The sequence below is a fragment of the Mya arenaria genome, chromosome 3 (genome assembly GCF_026914265.1).
Source record: "Mya arenaria isolate MELC-2E11 chromosome 3, ASM2691426v1".
NCBI lineage: Eukaryota > Metazoa > Mollusca > Bivalvia > Myida > Myidae > Mya > Mya arenaria.
The window spans coordinates 83,037,129-83,063,668 of record NC_069124.1 but is presented as its reverse complement, the minus strand read 5'-3'; the positions used below and the strand labels follow the sequence as shown (position 1 = coordinate 83,063,668).

Here is a 26,540-nt window from a genome sequence, read left to right as displayed (position 1 = left end):
GTGTAAGCTTCATTGAAAAACGTGTCATATGTGTTCGTAAATGTTTTTCAGTAATTCCTTTGCATTATAGAAAACACTGAACTATTAAAGAGCATTTGTATTTTCGGAGGAAGATTAACTAAATCTCTTTATTCAAAACATGTTTATCGGATTTAGCAGAAATCCCTCGTATCCAAAGCTGTCGTTATATTTCCCAACATATTAATGAGGAGATATTTACGAGGCCATCAGCTTATTTCTTCATAATATCTGCACATGAACCCATGTCCATGTTTGTCGATCAGGAAAGTTTTCGCCCGTAGAAAGTCTTGTTCATTATTTAGACAATTATGATGAAATATCGCAAATAATTGGTAATCTGTATATTCCATTTCATCAGGTCCGATGGTGTGGTACCAGCAGTTTGAATACGCGGTCGGCCATTGGCTGCAGAAAGCCGCCGAACACGTGTTCGGCTGCGTACTCTGCTGTCCCGGATGTTTCTCCCTCTTCCGCGGTTCCGCCCTCATGGACGACAACGTGATGAAGATGTACACCACTAAACCCACCGAGGCCAGGCACTATATACAGTTCGAACAAGGTACCTCGATAAATAAATAATATGTTTATTTTAATAAACAAAAGCAAATAATATCAAGTTACATGAATAATCAATACACCATGCTCTTTTGACAAAAGCATAGTGTTTCGTCTGTTGAAGTATTTGCTTGGCTAAAATAGTACGTGAAAGTCACTCTCTGACCTTATCTGCAGGTGAAGATCGATGGTTGTGCACCCTTCTTCTACAACAAGGCCACCGTATCGACTACTGTGCCGGTGCAGATGCTCTCACCTTTGCACCGGAAACGTTCAACGAGTTTTTCAACCAGCGACGTCGCTGGGCTCCCTCGACCTTGGCCAACATGATGGACCTTCTCTCCTCCTGGCACGATACCGTCCGCATCAACGACAACATCTCCCGACCCTATGTGCTCTACCAGTTTATCCTGATGGCATCCACGATCCTGGCTCCCTCCACCATCATCCTGATGATAACTGGCTCGTACCACTCAGTACTCGGCTTTGGGATTTGGGAGTCCTACCTTCTGTCCATCTTGCCAGTTGGTGTATACATTACCATCTGTATGACTATGAAGAGCGACCACCAAATCACAGCCGCCGCAGCGATAAGCGCCATATTCACAGTGGTGATGATGATAGCAACAGTTGGCACTATCATCAGTATTGTGACAGAGAATTTCGGCAGCCCCAATGTTGTGTTTTTAACAGGTCTCGTGTGTGTTTTCACAATTGCCGGCATTTTACACCCGCAAGAGTTCTTCTGCTTGGTCTACGGTCTGTTGTATTTCCTCACAGTACCTTCAACGTTTATTCTGCTGACGGTGTATTACCTGTGTAACCTGAACAACGTGTCCTGGGGTACTCGTGAAACACCGAAGAAACTGACAAAAGAGGAGGAAGAAGAAAAGCTACTACAAGAAGAAGAGAAGAAGAAGAAAAAAGAGAGCCGATCAATCCTGAACAGACTGGGTCTTCACAAGCTCGTGAACGATTCGCGGGAACTCATACAGACAATGATGGGAATCAAAGTGGAGAAAAAAGGAGACGTGCACGATGGGAGTGCAGACGGAGGAGACGAAGCCTCCCGCTCCCATACTGAAGGATCGCTCCCTCAAGTGTGAGCGGCAGCAGAGCAAGCCTGTCACGATCGTAGAAGACCTGGTCCCATCGGGCTGGGAGCCCAACCCGGATAGACCGTACTGGACGCACATGGAATATATAGGCAACGGACGGGTGGAGAAACTTGATGAAGATGAGATGGACTTCTGGAGGTTTATCATCAAAAAGTACTTACATCCTCTGGACGAAGACAAAAGTCATAAGGATAAAATTGCTCACGATTTGATTCAGCTGAAGAACAACGTTGTATTTATTTACTTTATGATCAACTTCTTGTGGACAATCATTACCTTACAGCTGCAGACGATGGAGGATAAACTCAAAGACTTCTACATCATCAACAAATATGAGCCGCTATCGCTCATGTTCCTGTCTGTGTTCGCCTTCTGTATCACGCTCCAGTTCATCAGCATGTTCGTTCACCGATGGGGAACCTTTCTCCACCTCATGTCCAGTACCAGGATTGACTGGTTCCAGAACGCTTCCACTGAAGAAGACTTTGTACGCTTTGTAGTGGCTGAGGCACAGCGGCTCCAGCGACTGGAGCCGGCCGCTGATTACGACGAGCTTCCCCCGGACTATGAAGATGATGACGAGGATCTTTCGGGCACCATGACGCCCGGCACTGAAAACCGGTACAATGAGATTCAGCGCATGGACGGATCTATGCAACGGAGGCGCTCAAGCAGGCGTCACGTGTCCAGCAGTGGAGGCGACAATGCCGTTCCTCTTCTCCAACAAATATTTGAGGACAGACTGGAGAATATTCATAGAAAGTGGAAACAAGGTTCGCTTGCTTTCCGAAATAACAGAATCCCTAGTAATATTGAACGTAATGACAGTTATAGATTTTCAAATAAATTTAATGACATGCGTCAACGTATGTATAAACGGAGCTTCAAAAAGACAAGCAATAGCAGTTTGAGCGATGACAGCCGCTTTAATGGAGTTGTAATTGAGACGTTATGAGTCTACACGCAACAGTCATTGTATAATTTCTAGTGCCAGTGCTATGTACATTCTAATATTTATGCATTCATGTGATTTTATATTTAAGTATGTATTAATTTGTGTAATATAGAAGTTTGGCTAAATGTGCATCTATTTTTAGTATGGCCTGGAGCAGTGTAAATGTATTTGCTTATTTCATCTATTGCTGGTTTATCTGGTGTAAGTTTTGTGTTTGTGTGGAAACATTAGGCATTATCTTGTCATGCTTGGGGAATTGTCTATTTTATGGTCGTTGCAATGATTATGGAAGTCGCTGATGAGAATTAGTTGTGTTAAGGTTTGCTGCTTGTAATCATTAGTATTAACGCCACAGACCCAGACACGGTGTTATGATCAAATAATTAATAAAAAATGTAGAGACACGTTTCGAAATAGTTCTTAAATAAGATTCCTGTTTGACATTGTTAACTGTTCTCTTGAGACGTGTATAGAATGGATTTAATATGAACTATTTTCCTTTAAATTTTATATAAATGAGTCTAGTCATCTGATAACTCAAATAAATTGTATCAATATATCACATACGTACATTAGCTATTTTTTCATACCAACAACTAGTCCTTGTGCGAAATATGACTATTTATACCGGTCGGAGCATCTTGTCACAGTAATACCAGGTCAAGCTTGTCGGGTTCCCTTGTGACTGGCTAGCACCGTATAGCACGGGCTCTGAAGTTTAGGATTCATCCTGTAATCATGATTGAGGGCTTTTAACTTCAGAATATTGAACAGTTTTAAAGATTTTTGTTTTTGCTCGAACATTTGCATCAATAACATTAGCAATTATCTTGAAATGATTATAAATGCCTTTGAAAGAATTTTAAAAGTGTTCTAAGCCCCCTTTACCCTGCTTTGGGCATGAATCCCTCATACTCAAGTAGGCCCAGGCTTTTCTTATAAGCTGTTTAACACCTGGCATAGCTTAAGTTTAGAAATGTAACTTGTATTCTTTCTAGCCACGCAGTTATAAATGACGCTAAGCACGTTTGATAATTCTCTTGTATTTCTTGTATTTTTGCGGTTCATGATGATTTTTCAAAAATAATACAATGAAATGACAACAGCTTGAGCGGTGTTGGCGACCAAAAATTCCCCGTCTCTCATTAAAATACTACATATAGCAAGCTAAACAGGTTATCGTAGTTTTGTCCCTAAAACATTCTGTACACTCATTGTGGATATATACAGCACTCCTGGTTTAGCTACCACAGAGAATGTACATTAGGTTGATTTTATAGGTGGCCGAAGCAATAGGCGGTTGGCTATTTTTACCAGCCACACACTAGAAGTTCTCCCGCAATAACTTGTTAATATTTCAAACGACTTATTGTTCCTTGATACTAAGTACAGGTCACTGTTAATTTTGGGGTATTTATGGAAATTGACGTTCAGCCATAGCACAGCTGACCGAACTTTGATAATGTATATTTTTGCTGATTTACGGAAAATGGACGTCCTTTGCAAACGTTTTTTCTTTGCTTCTACAAATGAAATGTTTGCGCATAGGAAACCGAAGCAAAGCGAAACAAAAGAAAAAGAAGAATATATTACATATACACGTACATGGAAAAGTGAGTCTACCGATACCAGTTTGAACAGGAAAAATGTTTACCTCTACAAAAGACACAAAGAATGTCAATTAATGTTTTCAAATCTTAAAATTCCGCATGCGTTTTTCCTCCATGAAGCTGGTTTAGTTAAATGCATGTAATGAAGAATATGTGTTTTGTGCCTGGAATCAATGGTGTATGGGTAGATGTACCCTGTCGAATACTCGGTTGCCGGACCCAATTTCAAGCCTTCTTTGATTAAGAAAATTAAGTTCAATTCACCCCCAAACCACTGGCCATTTCGGAAAATTAGTAAATGGTTTACCAAACACACACATAAATTATAGACATTTTGGGAAATAATTTCAATTGGTTACCTAACAATGTTTCATAATAATATAAACGATTACACTTCTGATAATCAGCGACCATGTATTATCATTGCCTGACATATTGCTGACGTTTCAAGATGATATTGTTATATCATAAGAGCATAACTGAGCATTGGTAAACTTAAAAGGTAACCTCGAAAACTAAAACTTACATGATTTGAAGAAAAAAAAGGTCAATGAAAGCTTATATTTGCGAATGAAACATTACATGACGGATGAACATCTCCTCAAACCTATCATTCAGTCTAGCAAAAGTTTTAATTGGCAGTTATGATTGAAGGTTATTGAAATATTTGAGATTCTAACAGATCCACGTTTCTCGCTAATGTACACAACGAACTGTGCTATTTTTCAAGACGTTTAAACGAAAAAAATATTTAAGACCATTATGAATATTAATAAAACAAATTGTGTTCTGTGTTCTAAGGAGAGGAAATTTAACAATTAGCAAACTGATTGAAAGTTGGAGTCGGTTCAGATAAAACTGCGCAGGTGTATCGGCAAACTAGAGATTGGTTATTCTTGTTATAAAATTAGAGAAATTCAAACAAAATTCTGCTTGGTACAAAAAGATGATAATTCAATAAATTTGCTAAAAAATCAAAATACTGCATGGCATTTTCGATACTACGATTAGGTAATGTTTTATATACATCTTAAAATATGTTGCACTTTGAAAACAGAACAGTATATTTGTATATATACGTGAAGTTTCTTAGCAACAATACGTTGGTCATATTGTAGTACGGTCTATGTTCATCATCGTAGTTGACGTTTATAAATATAAAAAGAAAAAAAAAATGTTACTCAAAATCGAATGCATGAGCTATTAATTAATTTGTAACTTCATATGAAACTGCCAGATACTTTTAAGGTACTCGCTTATGTTTTTGTAAAACCCGTAAAATTTTGTATGTCAAAATAAAGAGTGGCAACTCATTAGGAGTTTAAATAGCTAAATGCTCAAATATCGTCTTTGAAGAACACACTTTTCATTAGCGTTAACATCAAGTATACCAGTCCGAGTGTTACACAGATTATATCACACACTGAGTGAGTCTTACCCGAGTGGTACACATATTATATCACACACTTAATGAGTCTTACCCGAGTGTTACGCAGATTATATCACACACTGAGTGAGTCTTACCCGAGTGGTACACATATTATATCACACACTTAATGAGTCTTACCCGAGTGGTACACAGATTATATCACACACTGAGTGAGTCTTACCCGAGTGGTACACAGATTATATCACACACTTAATGAGTCTTACCCGAGTGGTACACAGATTATATCACACACTGAGTGAGTCTTACCCGAGTGTTACACAGATTATATCACACACTGAGTGAGTCTTACCCGAGTGTTACGCAGATTATATCACACACTGAGTGAGTCTTACCCGAGTGTTACACAGATTATATCACACACTGAGTGAGTCTTACCCGAGTGTTACACAGATTATATCACACACTGAGTGAGTCTTACCCGAGTGTTACACAGATTATATCACACACTGAGTGAGTCTTACCCGAGTGTTACGCAGATTATATCACACACTGAGTGAGTCTTACCCGAGTGTTACACAGATTATATCACACACTGAGTGAGTCTTACCCGAGTGTTACGCAGATTATATCACACACTGAGTGAGTCTTACCCGAGTGTTACGCAGATTATATCACACACTGAGTGAGTCTTACCCGAGTGTTACGCAGATTATATCACACACTGAGTGAGTCTTACGCAGTTCCGTGTTATTCAAAATGATGCAACAATGACGAATAACAACGTATTGGAAATAACTGTTGAATGTTGTTCATTAATTAAACTTTCTACTTATTTATCATTTGCCTTTAGGCCAAAAGGATGTGTTTGACGTTTATAACTTTAAAGCACAGTGATTTGTGACTAAAAACGAATGGGCCTGTTTTACAGTTCCTATACTTGTGTCTTTCAGGCGGAAAACAGCTGGTTACGTTCGATTGAGGCCGCAGTCTGCCAGTGTCCTTATCGCGTTCACCCCATCGACTAAGGTGCTACCAACTGCACATGGACTGATGAGACTATTTCAAAATGTTTTAGGCTTTCTCTTACAGTGTAGAAATGATTTTATGTCTGGTTGCCTGTGTATTATGTCTGGTTGCCTGTGTATCATGTCTGGTCGCTTGTGTATTATGTCTGGTTGCCTGTGTATCATGTCTGGTCGCCTGTGTATTGTCTGGTCGCCTGTGTATGTTTGGTCAACTGTGTATCATGTCAGGTCCTCTGTCTATGTTTCCTCCCGTGGTGATCATTCAGACATGTGTATCTCCATTTTAATCAATCATATAGAAATATTTCCTTCTCTTTATCGAGGGCCGTCTTATCCTTTGGTGAATTTCAAATATGGGCAGATGCATTTAACAACAAAAACATTGGTGTGAAAATTGTATGACCCTTTTTTTTGTAGGCTTGAGATGACGTGACCGTTCCCAAGTTTTCACTTTTGACCTTCACATAAGTTATCTAAGTCAAACTCACTTGTGATTTTATATCGGGTTCTCGCTAATATTTTAGGACTTAAAATAAGTTTTCCCGATAATGCATCTGAAATCACTTAATATCACTATTATACACTTTGATATCGAATTTGAAAAAAAATACATTTATTGTATAATACAAATTTTGGTTTAAGTTTAAGCGAACCCAAGCTGGTAGAGTCAAGATTTTTTTTTAGAAAAGCGACGCCTAAATATTAGGCCACTAGGACTTTAACAATAGTTTGACCTCTTAACAATACATTGATAACATCACGTGATAATGTCATGCATACAATTACGCGACAACGATATATTTAAGTACCCACTGGCGTTGTTAACGCTAATGAAAATTGTGTTCTTTAAAGACGATATTTGAGCATATAGCTATTTACACTCCTAATGAGTTGCCACTCTATATTTTGACATACATACACAGGCGACCTGACATGACACACAGTTGACCAAACATACACAGGCGAACAGACATGACACACAGTTGACCAAACATACACAGGCGACCAGGCATGACGCACAGTTGACCAAACATACACAGGCATCCAGACATGACACACAGGCGACCAGACATAATACACAGGCGGCCAGACATGATACACAGGCGACCAGACATACACAGGCGACCAGACATACACAGGCGACCAGACATAATACACAGGCGACCAGACATACACAGGCGACCAGAAATAATACACAGGCGACCAGACATAATACACAGGCGACCAGACAAGATACACAGGCGACCAGACATAAACAGTCGACCAGACATAATACACAGGCGACCAGACATACACAGACGACCAGACATAATATACAGGCGACCAGACATAAACAGGCGACCAGACATGATACACAGGCGACCAGACATGATACACAGGCGACCAGACATACACAGGCGACCAGACATAATACACAGGCGACTAGACATACACAGGCGACCTGACATGACACACAGTTGACCAAACATACACAGGGGACCAGACATACACAGGCGACCAGACATAATACACAGGCGACCAGACATAATAAAAAGGCGACCAGACTTACACAGGCGACGAGACATAAACAGGCGACCAGACATAATACACAGGCAACCGGGCATAATACACAGGCGACCAGATGTGATACACAGGCGACCAGACATCCACAGGCGACCAGACATCCACAGGCGACCAGACAAACACAGGCGACCTGACATGACACACAGTTGACCAAACATACACAGGGGACCAGACATACAAAGTTGACCAGACATACGCAGGCGGCCAGACATACACAGGCTACCAGACATGACACACAGTTGACCAAACATACATAGGATATCAGACATGACACACAGTTGACTAAACATACACAGGCGACCAGACATAAACAGGCGACCAGACATGATACACAGGCGACCAGACATGATACACAGGCGACCAGACATACACAGGCGACCAGACATAATACACAGGCGACTAGACATACACAGGCGACCTGACATGACACACAGTTGACCAAACATACACAGGGGACCAGACATACACAGGCGACCAGACATAATACACAGGCGACCAGACATAATACAAAGGCGACCAGACTTACACAGGCGACCAGACATAAACAGGCGACCAGACATAATACACAGGCGACCAGACATAATACACAGGCGACCAGATGTGATACACAGGCGACCAGACATCCACAGGCGACCAGACATCCACAGGCGACCAGACAAACACAGGCGACCTGACATGACACAGGCGACCTGACATGACACACAGTTGACCAAACATACACAGGGGACCAGACATACAAAGTTGACCAGACATACGCAGGCGGCCAGACATACACAGGCTACCAGACATGACACACAGTTGACCAAACATACATAGGATATCAGACATGACACACAGTTGACCAAACATACACAGGCGACCAGACATAAACAGGCGACCAGACATGATACACAGGCGACCAGACATGATACACAGGCGACCAGACATACACAGGCGACCAGACATAATACACAGGCGACCAGACATACACAGGCGACCTGACATGACACACAGTTGACCAAACATACACAGGGGACCAGACATACACAGGCGACCAGACATAATACACAGGCGACCAGACATAATAAAAAGGCGACCAGACTTACACAGGCGACGAGACATAAACAGGCGACCAGACATAATACACAGGCGACCGGGCATAATACACAGGCGACCAGATGTGATACACAGGCGACCAGACATCCACAGGCGACCAGACATCCACAGGCGACCAGACAAACACAGGCGACCTGACATGACACACAGTTGACCAAACATACACAGGGGACCAGACATACAAAGTTGACCAGACATACGCAGGCGGCCAGACATACACAGGCTACCAGACATGACACACAGTTGACCAAACATACATAGGATATCAGACATGACACACAGTTGACTAAACATACACAGGCGACCAGACATGACACACATTTGACCAAACATACACAGGCGACCAGACATACACAGGCGACCAGACATAATACACAGGCGACCAGGCATAATACAAAGGCGACCAGAACTACACAGGCGACCAGACATAAACAGGGACCAGAAATAATACACTGGCGACCATTTTAATTATAATTACATTGATGTTAGATATAATATACATTTTGAAATGGTTAACTGCATTAGATTAAAAACAAAGCAAAAAAAACAATGCGTAAATGGAGATGTATGGCGGTGGCTTTGACCAAAACCACGGTCCCCTTTTGTGTCATTACACATTTTCACCGGGACATTGAACATCGTTAACTCCATTTGTTCTCCATAAAGCGATTATCAGGGTTTCTTATGATACAAAAATATGTTGTGTAGAAAATCATTAATATGTACATTTCTTGAAGAAAATGATAATTGATTAGATGGAAACTAAGTTTAGCTTTACGTTAACTAAAGAAAGGCATATACTCATTGGATAACTAGAAATATGAAAAATGTAGAACATAGTTTATCATAGTTTGTTCTGTGTTTTTTTTTATATAAAATCGTTAATTATGACAAAGGATTTGGGCAGGTGATGATTAAGATTGATTTAGATTAGAACGAATGTAGATCTATCTATTTTCATGCTGCTTCATTTTATCATTTATTAAGGCAATTTCTATCTCTATATTATGTCGAATGATCATGTATTTCCTGTACTGAGGAAATTAAGGCGTTGTTTTTCATTACTTTTAACCAAAGACAGTCCCAGGGTTTCTATTAATACCTTTAGAGAAAAACACTACAATTGACCAAAGTAACGACGCATTCACTTTAAGTTCTTTCTATTCCCATTATTCATTTGATTCGATTAAAGGAACTTATGCACACAGAAAAAAAAGTATAATACGTCATCCAGGCTAAAACGGTAAATAACTGAACCATGACCAAGCCCACGTCTAGTCTCAGGCTCAGGAAAGCACTTGTATGTTTGTTATGGTAAAGTAAAAATACAAGATGACACGATACAAATACATTTTTTCAAATCTTCCTAGCCTTCCAGAATAACGAAGCCAAACAGACAGAAAAAATCAATATAAAAACATTTTAAATTCCCTTTTCTATTATAGTGAAAGTCTCATAGTATATAAGTTCCGGTCAATAATTTACATTTACAAATATTGATAAGTATTTAATTAACAGTATTCCCTTCGCGGAACAAGCGTCAATATACAACTACTTTTCGATTGTACCGATTAGTATGGCTGATCGATGCTCGAAAATTACATGACACCATAAGGGGGTGCTTCCTGTGGACAATACCCGGTCACACAAAGCTGTTTGTACACATCAAAGACAAGAACATGACACGCCGCCGAAGTGAAGGTCAAAGGTTTGCATGTGCGTTAACAAAGTTGCGTGATGAAATCACTGTTATAGAAACATTCTAAACGTCATTCTCGGTCCCACGATATGGCCGACAGCATGCGTGTGAGCTGGACGATAATTAAATAGCACTTTTTCACTTTTATTTATGTGCTCTTCACCCATTCCCATAGTTCAAATAAAATTTGCAACTCTCACATATTTGCCCGCAGATAGTCTTTCAGCGCCTTGCGCTTTGATTAAGATTGCAATACATTAGGTATGTTATGGAACTCACATCAAGCCCTAGTGTTACACAGATTAAATCACACACTGAGTGAGTCTTACGCAGTTCCGTGTTATTCAAAATAATACAACAATGACGAATAACAACGTATTGGAAATAACTGTTGAATGATATTCATTAATTAAACTTTCTACTTATTTATCATTTGCCTTTAGGCCAAGAGGATGTATATGAAGTTAATAAATCTAAAGCAGTGTTTTGTGACTAATAATGAATGAGCATGTTGTACAGTACCTATACTTGTGTCTTTCAGGCGGAAACCAGCTGGTTGCGTTCACTTGAGACCGGATTCTGCCATTGTCCTTATCGCGTCCACCAATCGGCTAAGGTGCGGTCAACTGCACAAGGACTGATGACCCTATTTCAAAAAGTTTTAAGCTTACTCTTACAGTGTATAAATGGTTTTATTTGTCTCCCCTTCGGTATTGAACTATTTTTTTTAATTTGTCTCAACTGGTATACACATGTCAAATTGGAAAGCGATTTCTCTTGAATACATAGCGATAATAATTGTTGTTGGAAATTGTTTGCCTACCATAACTTAAAAAAAAAATGTGTCAAACACATATCTTTTATCTCTAAGGAAAACAAAAATATAATATCGCTTCATCAACTTGTATGTCCGTGGAATGATGGTCATGAGACCCACAACCTAATATAATTCAAACAGGATATGTTTGTCAATGAGTTTATTTGCAGTCCACGCACACATGGGTATTCTTTTCTGAAATGGCATTACATGCATAAAAAAGTCTGTTCAATGTTTCCGTGGAATTTTTGTTATCGAACAAGATATGATTTATTTCCCTGATTTGCATACGTTTATACGACTAGCGCTTCTGTTGTAGTTGAACGTGTAACAAATCTCTTTAACGAATGAAAATGACATAATTTAGATGCGAAAAGCCATATCAATACCACCTACATTCACAAATATTTTCTAGTCATAATGTTTTTTTCGCAGGAAGATCAAATCAATTTTTATATTATCGTTCGAGAATGATTAAGGTCTTAATCTTGTTTTACAGTAAAATTGTGCATTGCTTGGAGTCGAATAAGGAAATAAAACTACTTGGATTTTGAGTTGTAATGGAATATATCTATTTATCTTTAATATGAACATAAATGCACTTGATAAGCAATATTGAAATTGACCTAGTTTCCGGTGTCGGCCATCTTGGAAGGCAAGTGCACGCGAATATATTATCTTATAAGAAAAAGCCAAAAAACAACAACTGTTACAGTAAATGGTGCGTCTCTTGATTGTAGTGGGATAGTTCTATTTTGGGATGGATTCGATGATGTAGAAAAATAGCGGTATCATGACGAAACAACTGTTTTTCACGGTCAAGACCCGTACAAGACTGTTTTGTGGTGTACTGATGCAAAGCTTCTGCCAAGCGTCACGTTCATTGCCATTATCAATTAACTGATATTAACCCCTAGTCCTTACACAACGTCCTCGGCACCCAAGCGCACATTATCATATAGGTTATGAATACGCTGGGGTGCCGAGAAAGTTAGAAAAGGGAATAGATGAGATGCCACAAGGGTATTGATTCTTACAACCAGTTCGTGTCAGACTTTGTTAGTGAGGTTGATTGCTGTGTAATCAACGACAAATGTGTTGTGGCTGTTATGGTTCTTTTTTTTATCTTAAGAGTTAGGTTTCATGACTTGTTCGAGTTTCAATACAATTTCGCATTATGTTCGCTTTAAGTGTCATGGGATATCCCTAAGACGGTTAAGAGGAAGGAATGATACCATTTTGATATTTGATTTTGGTAGGACGTATTGAATCGAGACGTTTTACACATATAACTCAATTCAGACTTTTATCCTTAATTACAAAATTTGGCCATTAAAGTTGTGACGGTTGAGCACATACTCATTAGACTGTCAGATAATCCATGCTTTTTAACGGTGATTGCAGTCTTCTCCATTCACAATCAAAGCGCTGAAAGCGCTGCAAGACTGTCGGTGATGTAACTAAAGCAAGCAAACACTACTGCAAAGTTTTTTTCCAAATGAAACGTGATCAAATGATTTCATGCAAATGACGAACACTCTTTAAGGTAGATGAAGAAAGATAAATGTGATTATAATAAGCACAAATATATTGGCCCTACTTAATCATGTATCCAATGGCCTACAAGATTCTTAATTCAAGTTTCCTAAGTTTGAACTGCTTTAAATTAGTTAAATGCATATTCATTATGTTAAAATTGCTTCAAATTATGACGTCACTTATAACAGTTTCAGCAAGCAATTACATTCCTTCATTCCATTAGGGTCCGTTGAAGCCAATGTCTTTAAAATGCAAATACAATATTCAAGGGACATACTAAAAATATAACTTTAAATGATGCTCTTTAAAGCCTAAAAATCCCTTCCAGAACTTCTATTAACAGAGTCCACATATCTACAAAATTTGTGTACGAGTTACTTTCTTTGATATAAAAGTGAAAACAAATCTGCATGGTGCTGTGGCATCATACCATGAAAAAAACTAATATCTTTAAATTTGTTTTCTAGTTGTTTTTATTATAAAAGTGTTAATATTTCTCCATGGTGCTGAAGAAAAAAAACAATTAATGTCTTAAATTTCAAACCTGCAGCATTAATTAGCACCATGTTGTCAAGAATATCTGGAAAATTGAATGAAATATGCATGGACCGAAATGACAGCTGGTTTTTCATTGACAAAAGATGCCTTTGAGGCAGTTTTAAGATTATGCTATTTAAAGTATGAGGGTAGTTGGTACAGTTTTCAATCGTATTCAGATGATGGCTGATATTTGCTGATAAACATGTATCCTCTTAGCAGCAGGGAATGAGTAAATGACATAGTTTTAATGACCATAACTGGAGTTGTGACCTTTACCTCCAAATCCAAAGGGGTTATCTGCTGGTCACCTCAAACTTAAATTTCAAGTTTGAAGGCCATGTGTGCAGACTTTGTAGAGTTGTCACACAGGCAATCTTTTTGCGTTCAATGTCTCTGTGACAAATCAATAGGGCTCACCTACTGGTCAGGCCCAACCCCAAAGTCAAGTTGTTAAAGGGCCATGGATGCAGGCTTTGTCCAGTCATTATTAGTACAACCTTAAAGCAATCAGGGTCACTGTGACCTTGACTTTTGACCCAATACACCTTCCTGTTCAAGGTCACTGTGACCTTTGACCATATTACCCATAAAATCAAAAGGGGTCATCTACTGGTTAAACCAAACTTGCATGTCAAGTTTGACAATAGGTCTAGGAATTGTAGAGTTATCACCCGGAAAAGCTTTGGTCTACTGTCAGACAGACGGACGTAGCGGCCAACATGTGCAAAGCAATATACTCCTCTTCTTTGAAGGGGGCATAATAAATTGAAATTGATTAAACATTTTTGTTTATTATGTTAATTAACTTACACTTCATACATCAAGTACCATTTTTATATTTTCGAATGCTCAATTGGGCATGTACATGGGTTTTGATCTGACCATGAACATGAAACTACATAGTGATGTTCCCTCCTATCAATTCTAAATTTAAGTAACCATGAGAAAAAAACATGTTTTCACTGCATCATGAATAAATATGTCAAACAAAATAAATGTCAAGTTATTCAAGATCAATTTAACACTGTTCTTTTGGTGATTTCTGTGCATTCCTGACTGCAGGTTTTTCCCATTTTCCCACACAGTTAATTCATATTGGCCTTACAAGGTCAGATCTTGGGTTGGGTCTTCATTGATGGACACTATCTCTTTATCTCCACAGAAAATACACTGAAATGCTCTCTATGACAAACTAAGTGCTGGTGTAAGGCCAGGGAATGGTGCTGCTCCAACCAATAGCGCAATTCTTCCCACAGGTGGATCAGCTCCTTAATATGGTTTCTGTCATGGCAGTGATAACAGTATGTTACATGCCCTTTTCTACTCTCCAGAGAATGAATCTTCCAATCTAAATTTCAAATTTAAGAACAAATTTATACATATGCACATGTAATGTTGTTAAAAACAAACCATTTAGATGTCACAAAACTATAGGATATTAGGTGAGAATTAAGCCAAATCAAATCATTTAGTCATTTAAAGCTGCACTTTCACAAATTAACTATTTTTACAACTTTTGTATTTTTTGTCTTTGAATGACCTATTTTTTGCGTAAATATCTGCAAATCAGTTATATAAGACTACTGACAAAATATTAGATTGCAGACTTCCATATTTCAGGTCGAAAACAAAGGTTTTATGTCTTAAAGGGTTACTAACGGTTTAAGAAAAATGCATAAAACATTTTGAACTTAAATATACACATTTTCTGACTAATTTATTGTCAGCAATCTTATATGAATGGTTAACATGCATTTTCACATAAATTGGTCTTTTTTGACTGAATTAATATAAGAAAGCAGCGATCCACTTTTTCCAGTTGTCTGTTATGACCAGTGTTCAGAAACACGCATAAAAAAATCATTACAAGACCAAGAAATAAAAAAAGAGTTGGTAAAACAGACAATCTGTGAGAGCGCCGCTTAAACATTTAAAGTGATATGCATCCTCAGCCAACTGCAGACCTATTCACATCCTGGCTACACAACCAGTATATTCATCAGCTTTACTGATTCAAACCAGGCACATTCATATTGGTAGACTAGTATTTTACCATTCTGTGCTGGCCACTTAAGTTCTCATTTGAACTAGAATTCAAAATGTATATACCTTTGTTCATTTTTTTGCCAACTCTGTTTCAACTGAACTTCCTTAATGTATGAGAAGTTTCAAAAAATAATTACAATATCTCGGCAAATACCTGCATTTATGTGTTTCTTGTGCAATCTGTCAGCTTTGGAAGGCTCAGATTTCATTTTGTCCATCTCAATACTTATAATCTTCTAGTCTGATGTATTGCAATCCGATTTTTAAGTCAGGTCAGGTAGCTATTTCACCTTTGTTCCAGTTACTTGTATCAGATGATGTTAGCAATACTAGCCCTGTATCCAGGCACTTCTTAATCTGAAAATTTACAAAAGAACATGGCCTGTAATATTTAATAAAAAAAAAAATCATAATTGTCAACCCCTGGATGATGGGTTCTAAAGTAAACCTGTCAGAAAAGATGCTACTGGTATGGTGCTTGAACCCACAACCATGTGAACACTTGCATGGAGATCTGTCAAACTGAGCTAACCGGGTAACTGATTTTTAGGCAGTTCCCAGCTTGGCTCTACAATTGACAGGTGCATTATACATTATAAAGACAATAAATCAAACACTTGAAGCACTAGTTCAAATAATAGTAACTTGACTGATCTTTTTACAAATTTTGAAATGGCATATCCTTCACATACATTTTTTTTACCAAAAGTTGGTAGCTATTCCGATTGGGATTCCGGGTCAGATAAATATCTAAAATATGAGTGATGTACACAAAAAATAAAAACTGACGTATTATTATGAGTTTGATGAGTGTTTTTTTTCATTTCATACTGTCAAAACATAATGATATAAACTGTTATACATGAAGAGCACCTGCAAGGCTGGGGTGCATAGATTTACAACAATCGGAGCCTTTTGGCCATGGCCAAATTGTTACGATTATATATACAAAAGGTGACTGGTCTCTCGAAGTTTACCTGAGATGGTCGAGTTGTTATGCTAGGTAAAATGGTTGTGTTTAAATGCATTAAATGCTTTTTTGTGAAAAAAAAACATTTGCACTTATATGGTAATAACTAAAATATGAATATAAACCTTTCATATCTATTTCAAACATATAATATTTATCTAACTACGATTTCAATATCTTTCAAACCCCACCCTGATTTGCACAAACCCGATTAGATGTTAAGGATTGGAAGAATCCCATATAACACTTCTATTTTTTTTTAGACTATTGAAGCACATATGTTCTTTTTTGATGGTTGGGACGTTTCAGGTTAAACAACAATTAAAAATGCGAAATAATTTTAGTGAATAATCAACTCTGAATTGAAAGTAACATAAAGATGTTGTAGTGAAGGATTTGCCACATATATAATATATATATATATATATATATATATATATATATATATATATATATATTTATGTTATTTTTTTCGTCGTAAAAAGAGTCCGTCATCGTACAAATATTAAGACTAAGAGATGTAGATTAGTTAGGTGTACCTTCTAGTCCAAATAATTGTACGTTGAAAGATTTTTTTACGATTTTTGATACAGCAAATTCTTCACGTACAAATTGTTTTGTACGAAAAGTGGGTAGTTATTCCGATCGGGATTCCGAGTTAAAGCATATTGCGTCTATAACATATCATAAAAACAAGAAATATTACCAGATAATGTTATTTGATATAAATTCCGTAACCAAAAAGTAATATCCAGCAAATAATTATGAGCTTGATGGTTTTTTCTTCATTTCATTCTGTCAAAACATAACAATATATACATGAAGGGCACCTGCAAGGCTGCAGTTCACAATTTTACAACAATCGGAACATATCGGCCATCAATTGTAACAACATGCCATCTTCGGTAAGCTTCGAGATAGTCAATTCCTGTTGGATACTGGCAGAGGTATTCCGATTGTTAGGCGATGTCGGGTCAACTCGGCCCAATTACCTTTTCGGCCTAGTCCTTTTCGCCTTCTTTTGAAAGGAAAGTGTGTCTATGGTATTAAGTTGTTCACACCTAAGTTGGCGCAATTATTTAGAGCCGTGTGAGAGTGTTTAAATGAACGCCGACAACACCTTTGATAATTGAAAATTTCAATGGATGTTAATGATGTTTTTAAACTAATTAAAGCTAATTAGTTTACCTGAGTTTGTAACACAGTTAGGCAACGTCAGCAGGCTGTGGATTTTGACTGGTGCCAGCGATGGCAACACAGAACAGGTAAGAAGTTTTGAATTTGCATTAACATAATTATATTTAGAACTATATGTATTCAGATTATGTATGATTATAATAAACTTACTGATATGATCTGTTCATGAACAAGACTGTTGCTAAGTTAGTTTTAGTAAATTGTGTTACTTTAATTGGAGTGTCACTTACGGTAATGTATTGGCACGAGTTAGGATGTCATTTCATTATTGATACCGCAACTTGTCAAAGAAAAAGGGACAAAGACGCCCCAAAATGCATGTTTCACATGTTTATACTGTGGTCAATTTTATATTTCAATTTAGTTTTAATAATAATAATGATACGATACATGCATGAAATGATATTTTTCAGGGATCTCCTAAGACGAGTACAGGCAGGCGTCCAAGATGTGTAAGGATGTGATGATGTCATTTACGGATTTGTAGAGATAAACAATAATTGTTATGTTTTATTATTTAATGTGTGTTGGTTGCAGTAGAGTGTATTAGATTGGGAAATAAATAATTTAATACATCATATTTCTCATTCTTTCTGATTCCATTGTGTCTCTTGAGGAAATAGAATGTCTGAAAAATTATATACAACATTACTGTCGTCTTATATACATATTCACAAATAAATATGAGTATTATAATAACAATACAATAAGTAGGCCGAAATGGTAACTGGGCCGAAAAGGTAATTTGGCCGAGTTGACCCGGATTCTGTTAGGCCATGGCCGAGTTGTAACGATTGTATTATTTCGAAGCTTGTCGGAGGTGGCTAAATTATTAAAATTGCGTCAAGATGTTCCGCTAGGCATAATGGTTGTCTGTGTCAGTCAACTTTCCTTTTAATGGAGTAAGGTAAATACTGTGTTTTAATGCATTAAATGCTTGTTGTTGTTTTTTTGCAAAATAGCTTTACACTTTCATGGTAAAATTTGAATATAAACCTTTATTATCCATTTCAACCATAAAATACTTCACTTAATACAATTTCAGTATTTTTCAAACACCCCCGCTTTGTGCACAAACCCGTTTAGACGTTAGGGATTGGAAGAATCCCGTATAACACGTCTATTATTTCAGAATTATGTACTTGTACCTTCGTGTCCGATATCGATCACTACGTGGCAGCTCATTTCTGGATTGTCTCCATCTAAATTTAAATTTTTTAGACGCATACATGGATGCCATTTTTGCTTCGACTGATGTTGAAGCAATAACACTAAATACAGGTCGGTTATTTTGTAGAGGAACGTGTTCGAAGTAACATTGAATTTCATTTCCGCATAATCGCCGCCATATTGTGTATGACTTTAAAAACTACACCATATAGTGCAAAATAACAATAGGCATAACGTTGAAACACTGTGATAGTTATAATAATAATAAATAACTTACTCAAACAAATACAATAGTTCGATTGCTACTGAAAAAAATCATTCGAAACATAAAAGCTATTTAACAAAATAGCAAATGACATGAACTCTTTTACCGCGTATGATATATTTCTTAATAGCTTTCATTCATAAAATATGTTATTTGCCGGGGTTTGCCGGGTCAGTCTTTATTGCCGGGATATGTGTGACGTCACACGGGGTGCAAACATGTGGTGTAGCTTACTCTTGGTTGTAGGGTAGAATGACTTCGTATGTAAATGCTATACTTTCATTATTTTTCATTATTTTGTTCAATAAAACTCACCAAATTGCAAGTACAGCTATACTAAGAGTAACACGCAATGTTTGTCATAAAAAAGGCAATAACGCGTTAAATACACATAAGCAAGTACTTGACGCCCCACTTTAAACGTAAGTAGTTCTGTTGCTACGCAGGTGGTGTGTATTAATATATTCATGTTCAATATGTCGTGTCAGGCGACTAGTCGCGTTTCTGAAATACCGCTCTCTAAAGACTGTCGGCTTGCAGCCGACAGTCTAAAAACTGCACGGAAAACCACTGCGTCCCTGCATAATTGCAGAGAACGATATTGCAGAGAATCATAACTTAAACGGAAATTCTGACTGCTACGAAAATTACAGAAACACTCAATTAACGGCAGTTAAGGAACGATGCATATCTATATGATGCAATACATATTAAGAAAGTCACCAAGATATATCAGCACAATAACACCTTGTGGTGATCGCGGCGACTACACAAACTGAAGACTTGATATAACTTGATCGCCCATATGCCTATGTCAAAAACAGTAAAAGTGTATCAACACAGCATTCTACTCCATCATTTAACTTATTCTGATTTGGATGCAAGATTTTACACTGGCTCGATCTGCTCCGTGTTTATGACTCATTTGACATGCTAACTGTGTGTTGGGAAGCGTTTTCTTACAAGTTGAGAGTATCTGACCAATGTTGTCTGTATTGATACGGTTCAGTCATTGCAAAAGGCCACGGACAAATCTGATAAAATATAACTAGATGCTGTAAACTTTCAGAGAATATCTGTCCTCGTGTCCGAGAAAACTCCTGTCCGAGTAACCGCAAAGGTTACATATTCTTTTGATCATTCGTTGAATCGTTTCCCATCATGCGTTGCTCAATACGGTATGTATCTTGGTCATGCATATGATCGTAAATGGAAACTTCCGACAAAGGGCGAAAACCGAAATTTGCTAAGAGTTTTAGTGCTTAATAATATCGGATAATATGTATTGAAGGACGTTATACGCAAACTTTAGATGCTTTGAAATTGATAATTTATTTTAATTATTTTAAACAGTTACTTCAAGACTTGAATCAAAACAATTTAAAGGTTTTTCATCACCTATATATTATATATAGGGCTACGCCATAAAGAAAATTCTATAAGTACCTGTGATTATTGCTACATTAAAGTGAATCACTATTGTTTTTCATTAGCTATTTTTCATCATTTGTTTACAATATAATATAATTTTATTATACAAGCATTATACAAATTTATCTATAAAAGCCCTTGATCATAAATAATGCGAGTTGTTAAGTCGTGAAATTATTTAGTCCTGTTTCATTGTTTGAGCTCCTGCAACACGGACCTTGTACGCAAGTTCACTGAAGTTACGCCTTGCACTGAATTTTCTTTGGAAAGCTGTTCAGTATTTCAAGACAGTTGGCAGCTGCTATATTTCATATATGTATTAACATTATGGCAGATAAGTTGAGTGACTTCGTTGCATGCTTACTCATTTGACATCTAACATCTTTTTCAAGGTTTTGATCCATCTATGACGTGGCCTGTATGCTCAAGTGTCAACCTTTCAATGATGGGCCTTTCTTAAGCATTTAGGCATGTACCTTTGAAATTGCATATAGGTTGTGTACTAGAGTCACTTCCAAGCTGATTTGTTATTGTAAACCGTTCAAGCACGTAAAATGACTAATAATGTGCTGAATAGTTGATTACAAGTGCGAACTTAAAACGTGTGCAAAGATGCATAGAACAGCTTATTTGATACGTAATGCTATTTGAGACCATGTTCTGTTCAACAACCTGGAACAATGGCATTTTGGCCAAAAGGCCTTAAAACAACCGACTTTCCTGATGCGGATCAATGAATTGACGTTAAAGGCACTTCGGGAGTCTTTTGACATTCGTTCCTCACTTAGAAATAAATTAAAATGTTGGCATGGAGTTTGGGGTCGTCACTTATTAATTTCTAATTCAAAATGGTGCAATTTGAGCGCGTTTTAATTTTATTACTTTTTTGCGCCGATATATAAATTGGACTAATCTAACTATCGCGGTTTCAAGTCTCTACAACGCGGGATCTTCTTTTCACATAATAAACCGGAACTCATTTTAATATACTCGTTCATATTTAATATTCCATACAATCAAACAGTCAATCAGTCAGCATAACAGAACGTAATGGAACACATCGTAACGCTATTGTACGTATAGGAACGGAAAGGAACGTTTAGGAACGTGGAAACTTAAAGGAACGTAGGAACGTACGTACGGTTATCTTTAACATAACCCAAACACAATAATCAAGACGCACACATTCTATACACAATAACAATCAAAATAATACAATTAACATAGCAAATAGAGGTTCACAGAGAATTTTCATGATATTCAAAAAATACTTTAAGTTACAAAAAATGCTCTGAAGTTGTCTAGCCATCAACAATTACCTTAACTGACATTTTCTTTAAATTGTAGATTAACTTAATTTATAAAAAATGTAACAAAATATAACTTACTAAACATTGGTACGTATTCCAATTTATTTAACAAAAACCAAACATTCATTCATGTCTTTGCACTCGCACCTCACTTACTGAGTAAATTTACTTTCTCCCGGAACCCTCGCAGCTGCCAGCCTATCAAAACCCAAAATAAGATTATGGTAAACATGCTAAATATATTTTGTATACGTATCTTGCTTATCCCGGGCAAATAAATTAAATAAACATATTCCTAGTTGCGGCACACTAAGTGTTTTCTTTTGGTTCAAAGCGGCTTAAAATAAATGATATCCAGGCAATAGGACATCAGGCAGTGGAAGTGGAAAGCCTGACACTTGATCTAGATTTTGGATGGTTTAATCAAAAGTGTTTTCCATTAAAATTGCAGGGACGGGATTGGGACCAACCTTTTTTTTTATTGTGTCATTTTTGGCAAGAATTGGTCGGCATTTCACAATTTCTAGCAAATTATCACTGTTGAATGCACTTGCCTTGTCTGGTTGATCAAAATATGCCATTTCCTGGTTTTTACAATCCTGTCTTTTTTTTCTTTAATAAATTAGTCGTCTGCATTCCTACGAGAACACAAAATGTCACAGCAAGAACTGCATCATTTGATGCTAGAAATGCCATTTGAGTTCAGGTTAAGTTGAAAATCTGGATGAATGGCTTTTTGGCCAAAACGCCGAAACTTTCAGACACACAGGTGCTTGGCTGGCGGACATTTAAACTGAACAATACTGACACAGGCTATCAGTTTTAGATAGTTTCGGTTGTATTTATGTATGTAGGGCTAAACGAAAGTGTTTTAAAAAAATGCAAAAACGGGCTTACTTGGCTGTTCTTCTCAAATCAAAGCACCGAAAGGTTTGAGAAATTGGAGGAATGGTAGAATGAATTTCGAAAGTAATAAAGAGGTTCATCTTTTATTGAACATATGGTATCTATATAATTTATATTTGATATTACTTATTAGAAATATTCCCACTTAGGGACTAGTTCATAAATTGCAGAACAATGCTTTCAATAGTTTCCACGTTGCCTAATAAAATATGAAGTTTAGTTTGTTTCATAAAACTTAACACTTAATTGATAATGAAACCTTAAATTATAATAGCCCTGCTTATCATTATGAAAATTTTGATTTTAAATACCAACTCAATCATAACAACTCGGCCATCTCCGAGATAGATACAGGCCGAGGTGGTCCGATTGATATCAAATAGATGGAGGTTACACGGTACTATTAAAATATCCTTTATGTTTGTTAACCTCCTACGCAGTAATCTCCCTTGGTGACAGCAAAAATGCCGAGTTTTGAAAATTTAACCTCGAGCTTAATTGTTTGTTTTGAAAATGTCATTCGAACTAATGAACTCCAGATAATTCCCCTTTGATGTATAGTATTTTTATCCCCGTTCTATATAATCATATGAGTGAAATGTGTTACAAAAACTTATACAAAAAATAAAGCAAGGAATTCACATAACATGCCGGTACAAATAAAAGGTGAATTTCATGCTATTGAAATCTATGTATTACACCATTGACTCTATTTCATCCGAAAAAAAACGAATGTATATTTTTGTTATAATTTAGTTTAAACCGGAGGATTAGCTTGGGGAAAACCCCCAGAATATCTATAATTCCGGGCTTAAACTATTCTATTGTAACAATATTATTAACCATAATGTCCTTCCAATATATGTACACCAAACATAAAACAAAATATTATCATTGAAATAATAACCATTTTTGGTTATCTGCATGCACGTTTTTCTTCTAATTTCATTGCGCCGACTTGTTTTATTTGACGTTGTTAACATTCACAACTACACTGAGTTAAATTGTGTAATGAAAACTCTGTCATATTATGGAAGTGTGACCAAGGAAATGTGCAAATACAATGTTGACAGCAGTTTCTCGTCGGTTATTGTGTGAAATGGAATACACATCTTAATCTTTAATATAAAGAGAAAGGCCCTTCATTGACAGAATTGCAGAGCAATAAGGTGTAAATAGGAGATAAATCTCCTACAATTATAGGCATGTTCGGTAATCGATTTCGTCAGTGCCGACTCCTTGCTGTCTACATCTTGCTGTCATAATTGAGGAATAGCAAAGTGGTTGTCAAGAATGATTTAAGATAAGTAAAGCATTGAAGAGGTGATTGCGAGATGCATGGGATATAAACTAACAATTTGTGGTATGTACATGGAGGTTTGCATAACGATGGTTAGCAAAGTTGCAAATTTGTCCGAGTGGATGATGTATAAAAAAATATATTATTTGTAAGTCAATAGTTGTTGCAACAGTATTATTGTTCTTATGTTATGCATCATTCACAGCTTACTACTAGCAACATCAATTAACAGATTGTTAGTGAATATCTATTTTTTTGCAAAATTCACGAACCAATCTTTTTTTATAACGATATAATACACTATCACATAATGTTTCCATTAAAACAATACTATGTGCTTATAACAAACATAACATTTTTTTACACATAAGTCATGTTGAGTATTGACGTTATTTCAATTGATGTTAACGTCATATCGCCATATCTTGATTTTTTTGCGTCATCAAAATCAGCCTCGACATCCACTTTACCATTCCCCCAGTTTCTAAGCACCCTTAGTGCTTTGATTTCTCTAAGTTATGTATTCCACTTGCATAGATTAGATGGTGTAATGCGAGTAGCTCGTGTAATCGGTGTGTCACTTGCTGGAAAAGGTCGCCAAGAACGTGCCGTGCTGCTTTCGCCCTCTTCAATTGCCCCACAACCCTGAATGATATCGTGATGCAGATTTGCAACACGAAACCCACCGATAGTAATTATATACATTTCAAACAAGCTATACTACTATGCGCTGTCTCGAAAAAGGTACCATGACCTGTGCTGTCACGAACAGCGTACCACGATCTGTGCAGTCTCTTACTATGCTGTCTCGATAAGATATGTTAATTTTGATCAAGGACTTAAAGGACTATAACGTTGCTGTCCATTCATAAAGTGTTTTAAAAGGTACATCATGATCAGTTTGAAAATCGATATACATGTAAACATATATATATATATGCTCCACAAGTAAGTAAATGAGATACCAACTATTCTTTTTAAGTCTGGAATGATCTACAGTAGCAATGCAACATGACTTTTTTAAATATTTTGACATGCCAAAACCTTACATTTCTGTTTATATACATATTTTGTGAGTATAAAAATGCAAGAATTATTGAAATATCTCATTTCAAACTGAAGATATAGCAATTTGTATGCACCCACCCTTCACTGCCATTAAAATGCACTAACTGAAAAGTCACGAAATCCTGACCCAAGTTTTTATTTTCATTGTAAGGCATGTAGAACTGCTCAAAAGGCTTTTTTACTACATGCAAACATAGTAACTGAATAAAACACAGCAAATAAACTGTACTTACAAGTCACAGCTGGGTTTTTTTCCTGTCTAGTATCCCTTCGGCCGAGCAGTTTTTCGTACAAAGTAATGGACGAACACCTGCAAGAAGAATTGACTAAAAGGTTACACAAAATATTTTATTACAGAAAGCTTTAGACTACATTAGACCTCTATGCTAAAAGTCAACAAGGTTAATATTCAACACCACTACCGAAAAAAAGACCTTCTGTTAATAAATAAGTGTTGTGCAATTTAGTGACAATAGTATTTTTTTATGCAATTCACAATATAAAAATCATACTCTGGTACTTCAACCATCCAAAATACTCATTTAGCATTTAATTGTTAGTGAAATAAACATTCTTCTTTTAACAAAATATCAAAAAGGTGTTACAATTTTACTTACAGACGAAATTATGAACTTTAATATGTCATCAAACAGGACAGAAAACCTGAAATGACACCAAAAATGCATAGTTATTTTAAAGCAAAAGTTGTCAATATAACATATTCAAAAAAAGTGTTTTTACATATGCTAAAGAGAACTTACTTAATTATCAAATTTATAAATAGCGACTTTAATAGGTATCAAAAGTACCTAAGAAGGCAACTATTAAAGCTGCACTCTCATAGATTGACCATATTTAGGTTCAGAAATGGACGTTTTATGCCGAAAAACTCCTTTTTCTGTAAGTGAAGTAACGCCAACACCCATGCATAATTCAACAAAGGCTATATT

General features: G+C 36.8%; 2 protein-coding genes across 2 annotated transcripts in view; one reads left to right on the top strand and one right to left on the bottom strand.

Moving 5' to 3' along the window:
- LOC128227568 (uncharacterized) overlaps positions 1–3,211 on the top strand; it is a 44,937-nt gene extending 41,726 nt beyond the window's left edge. Inside the window, 3 exon segments of the mRNA XM_052938221.1 lie at positions 380–580; positions 754–1,600; positions 1,602–3,211. Of these exon segments, the coding sequence (XP_052794181.1) occupies positions 380–580; positions 754–1,600; positions 1,602–2,649 (2,096 nt within the window). The 3' untranslated portion in view covers positions 2,650–3,211.
- A 4,362-nt stretch (positions 3,212–7,573) lies between these two features.
- Positions 7,574–9,566, bottom strand: LOC128226341 (uncharacterized). Its single transcript, XM_052936224.1, has 2 exons — positions 9,050–9,566; positions 7,574–8,907 (listed from the first exon to the last, which is right to left on the bottom strand). The coding sequence occupies exons 1-2, from the start codon at positions 9,564–9,566 to the stop codon at positions 7,574–7,576; spliced, it is 1,851 nt and encodes a 616-aa protein (XP_052792184.1).
- Positions 9,567–26,540: the final 16,974 nt, after the last annotated feature.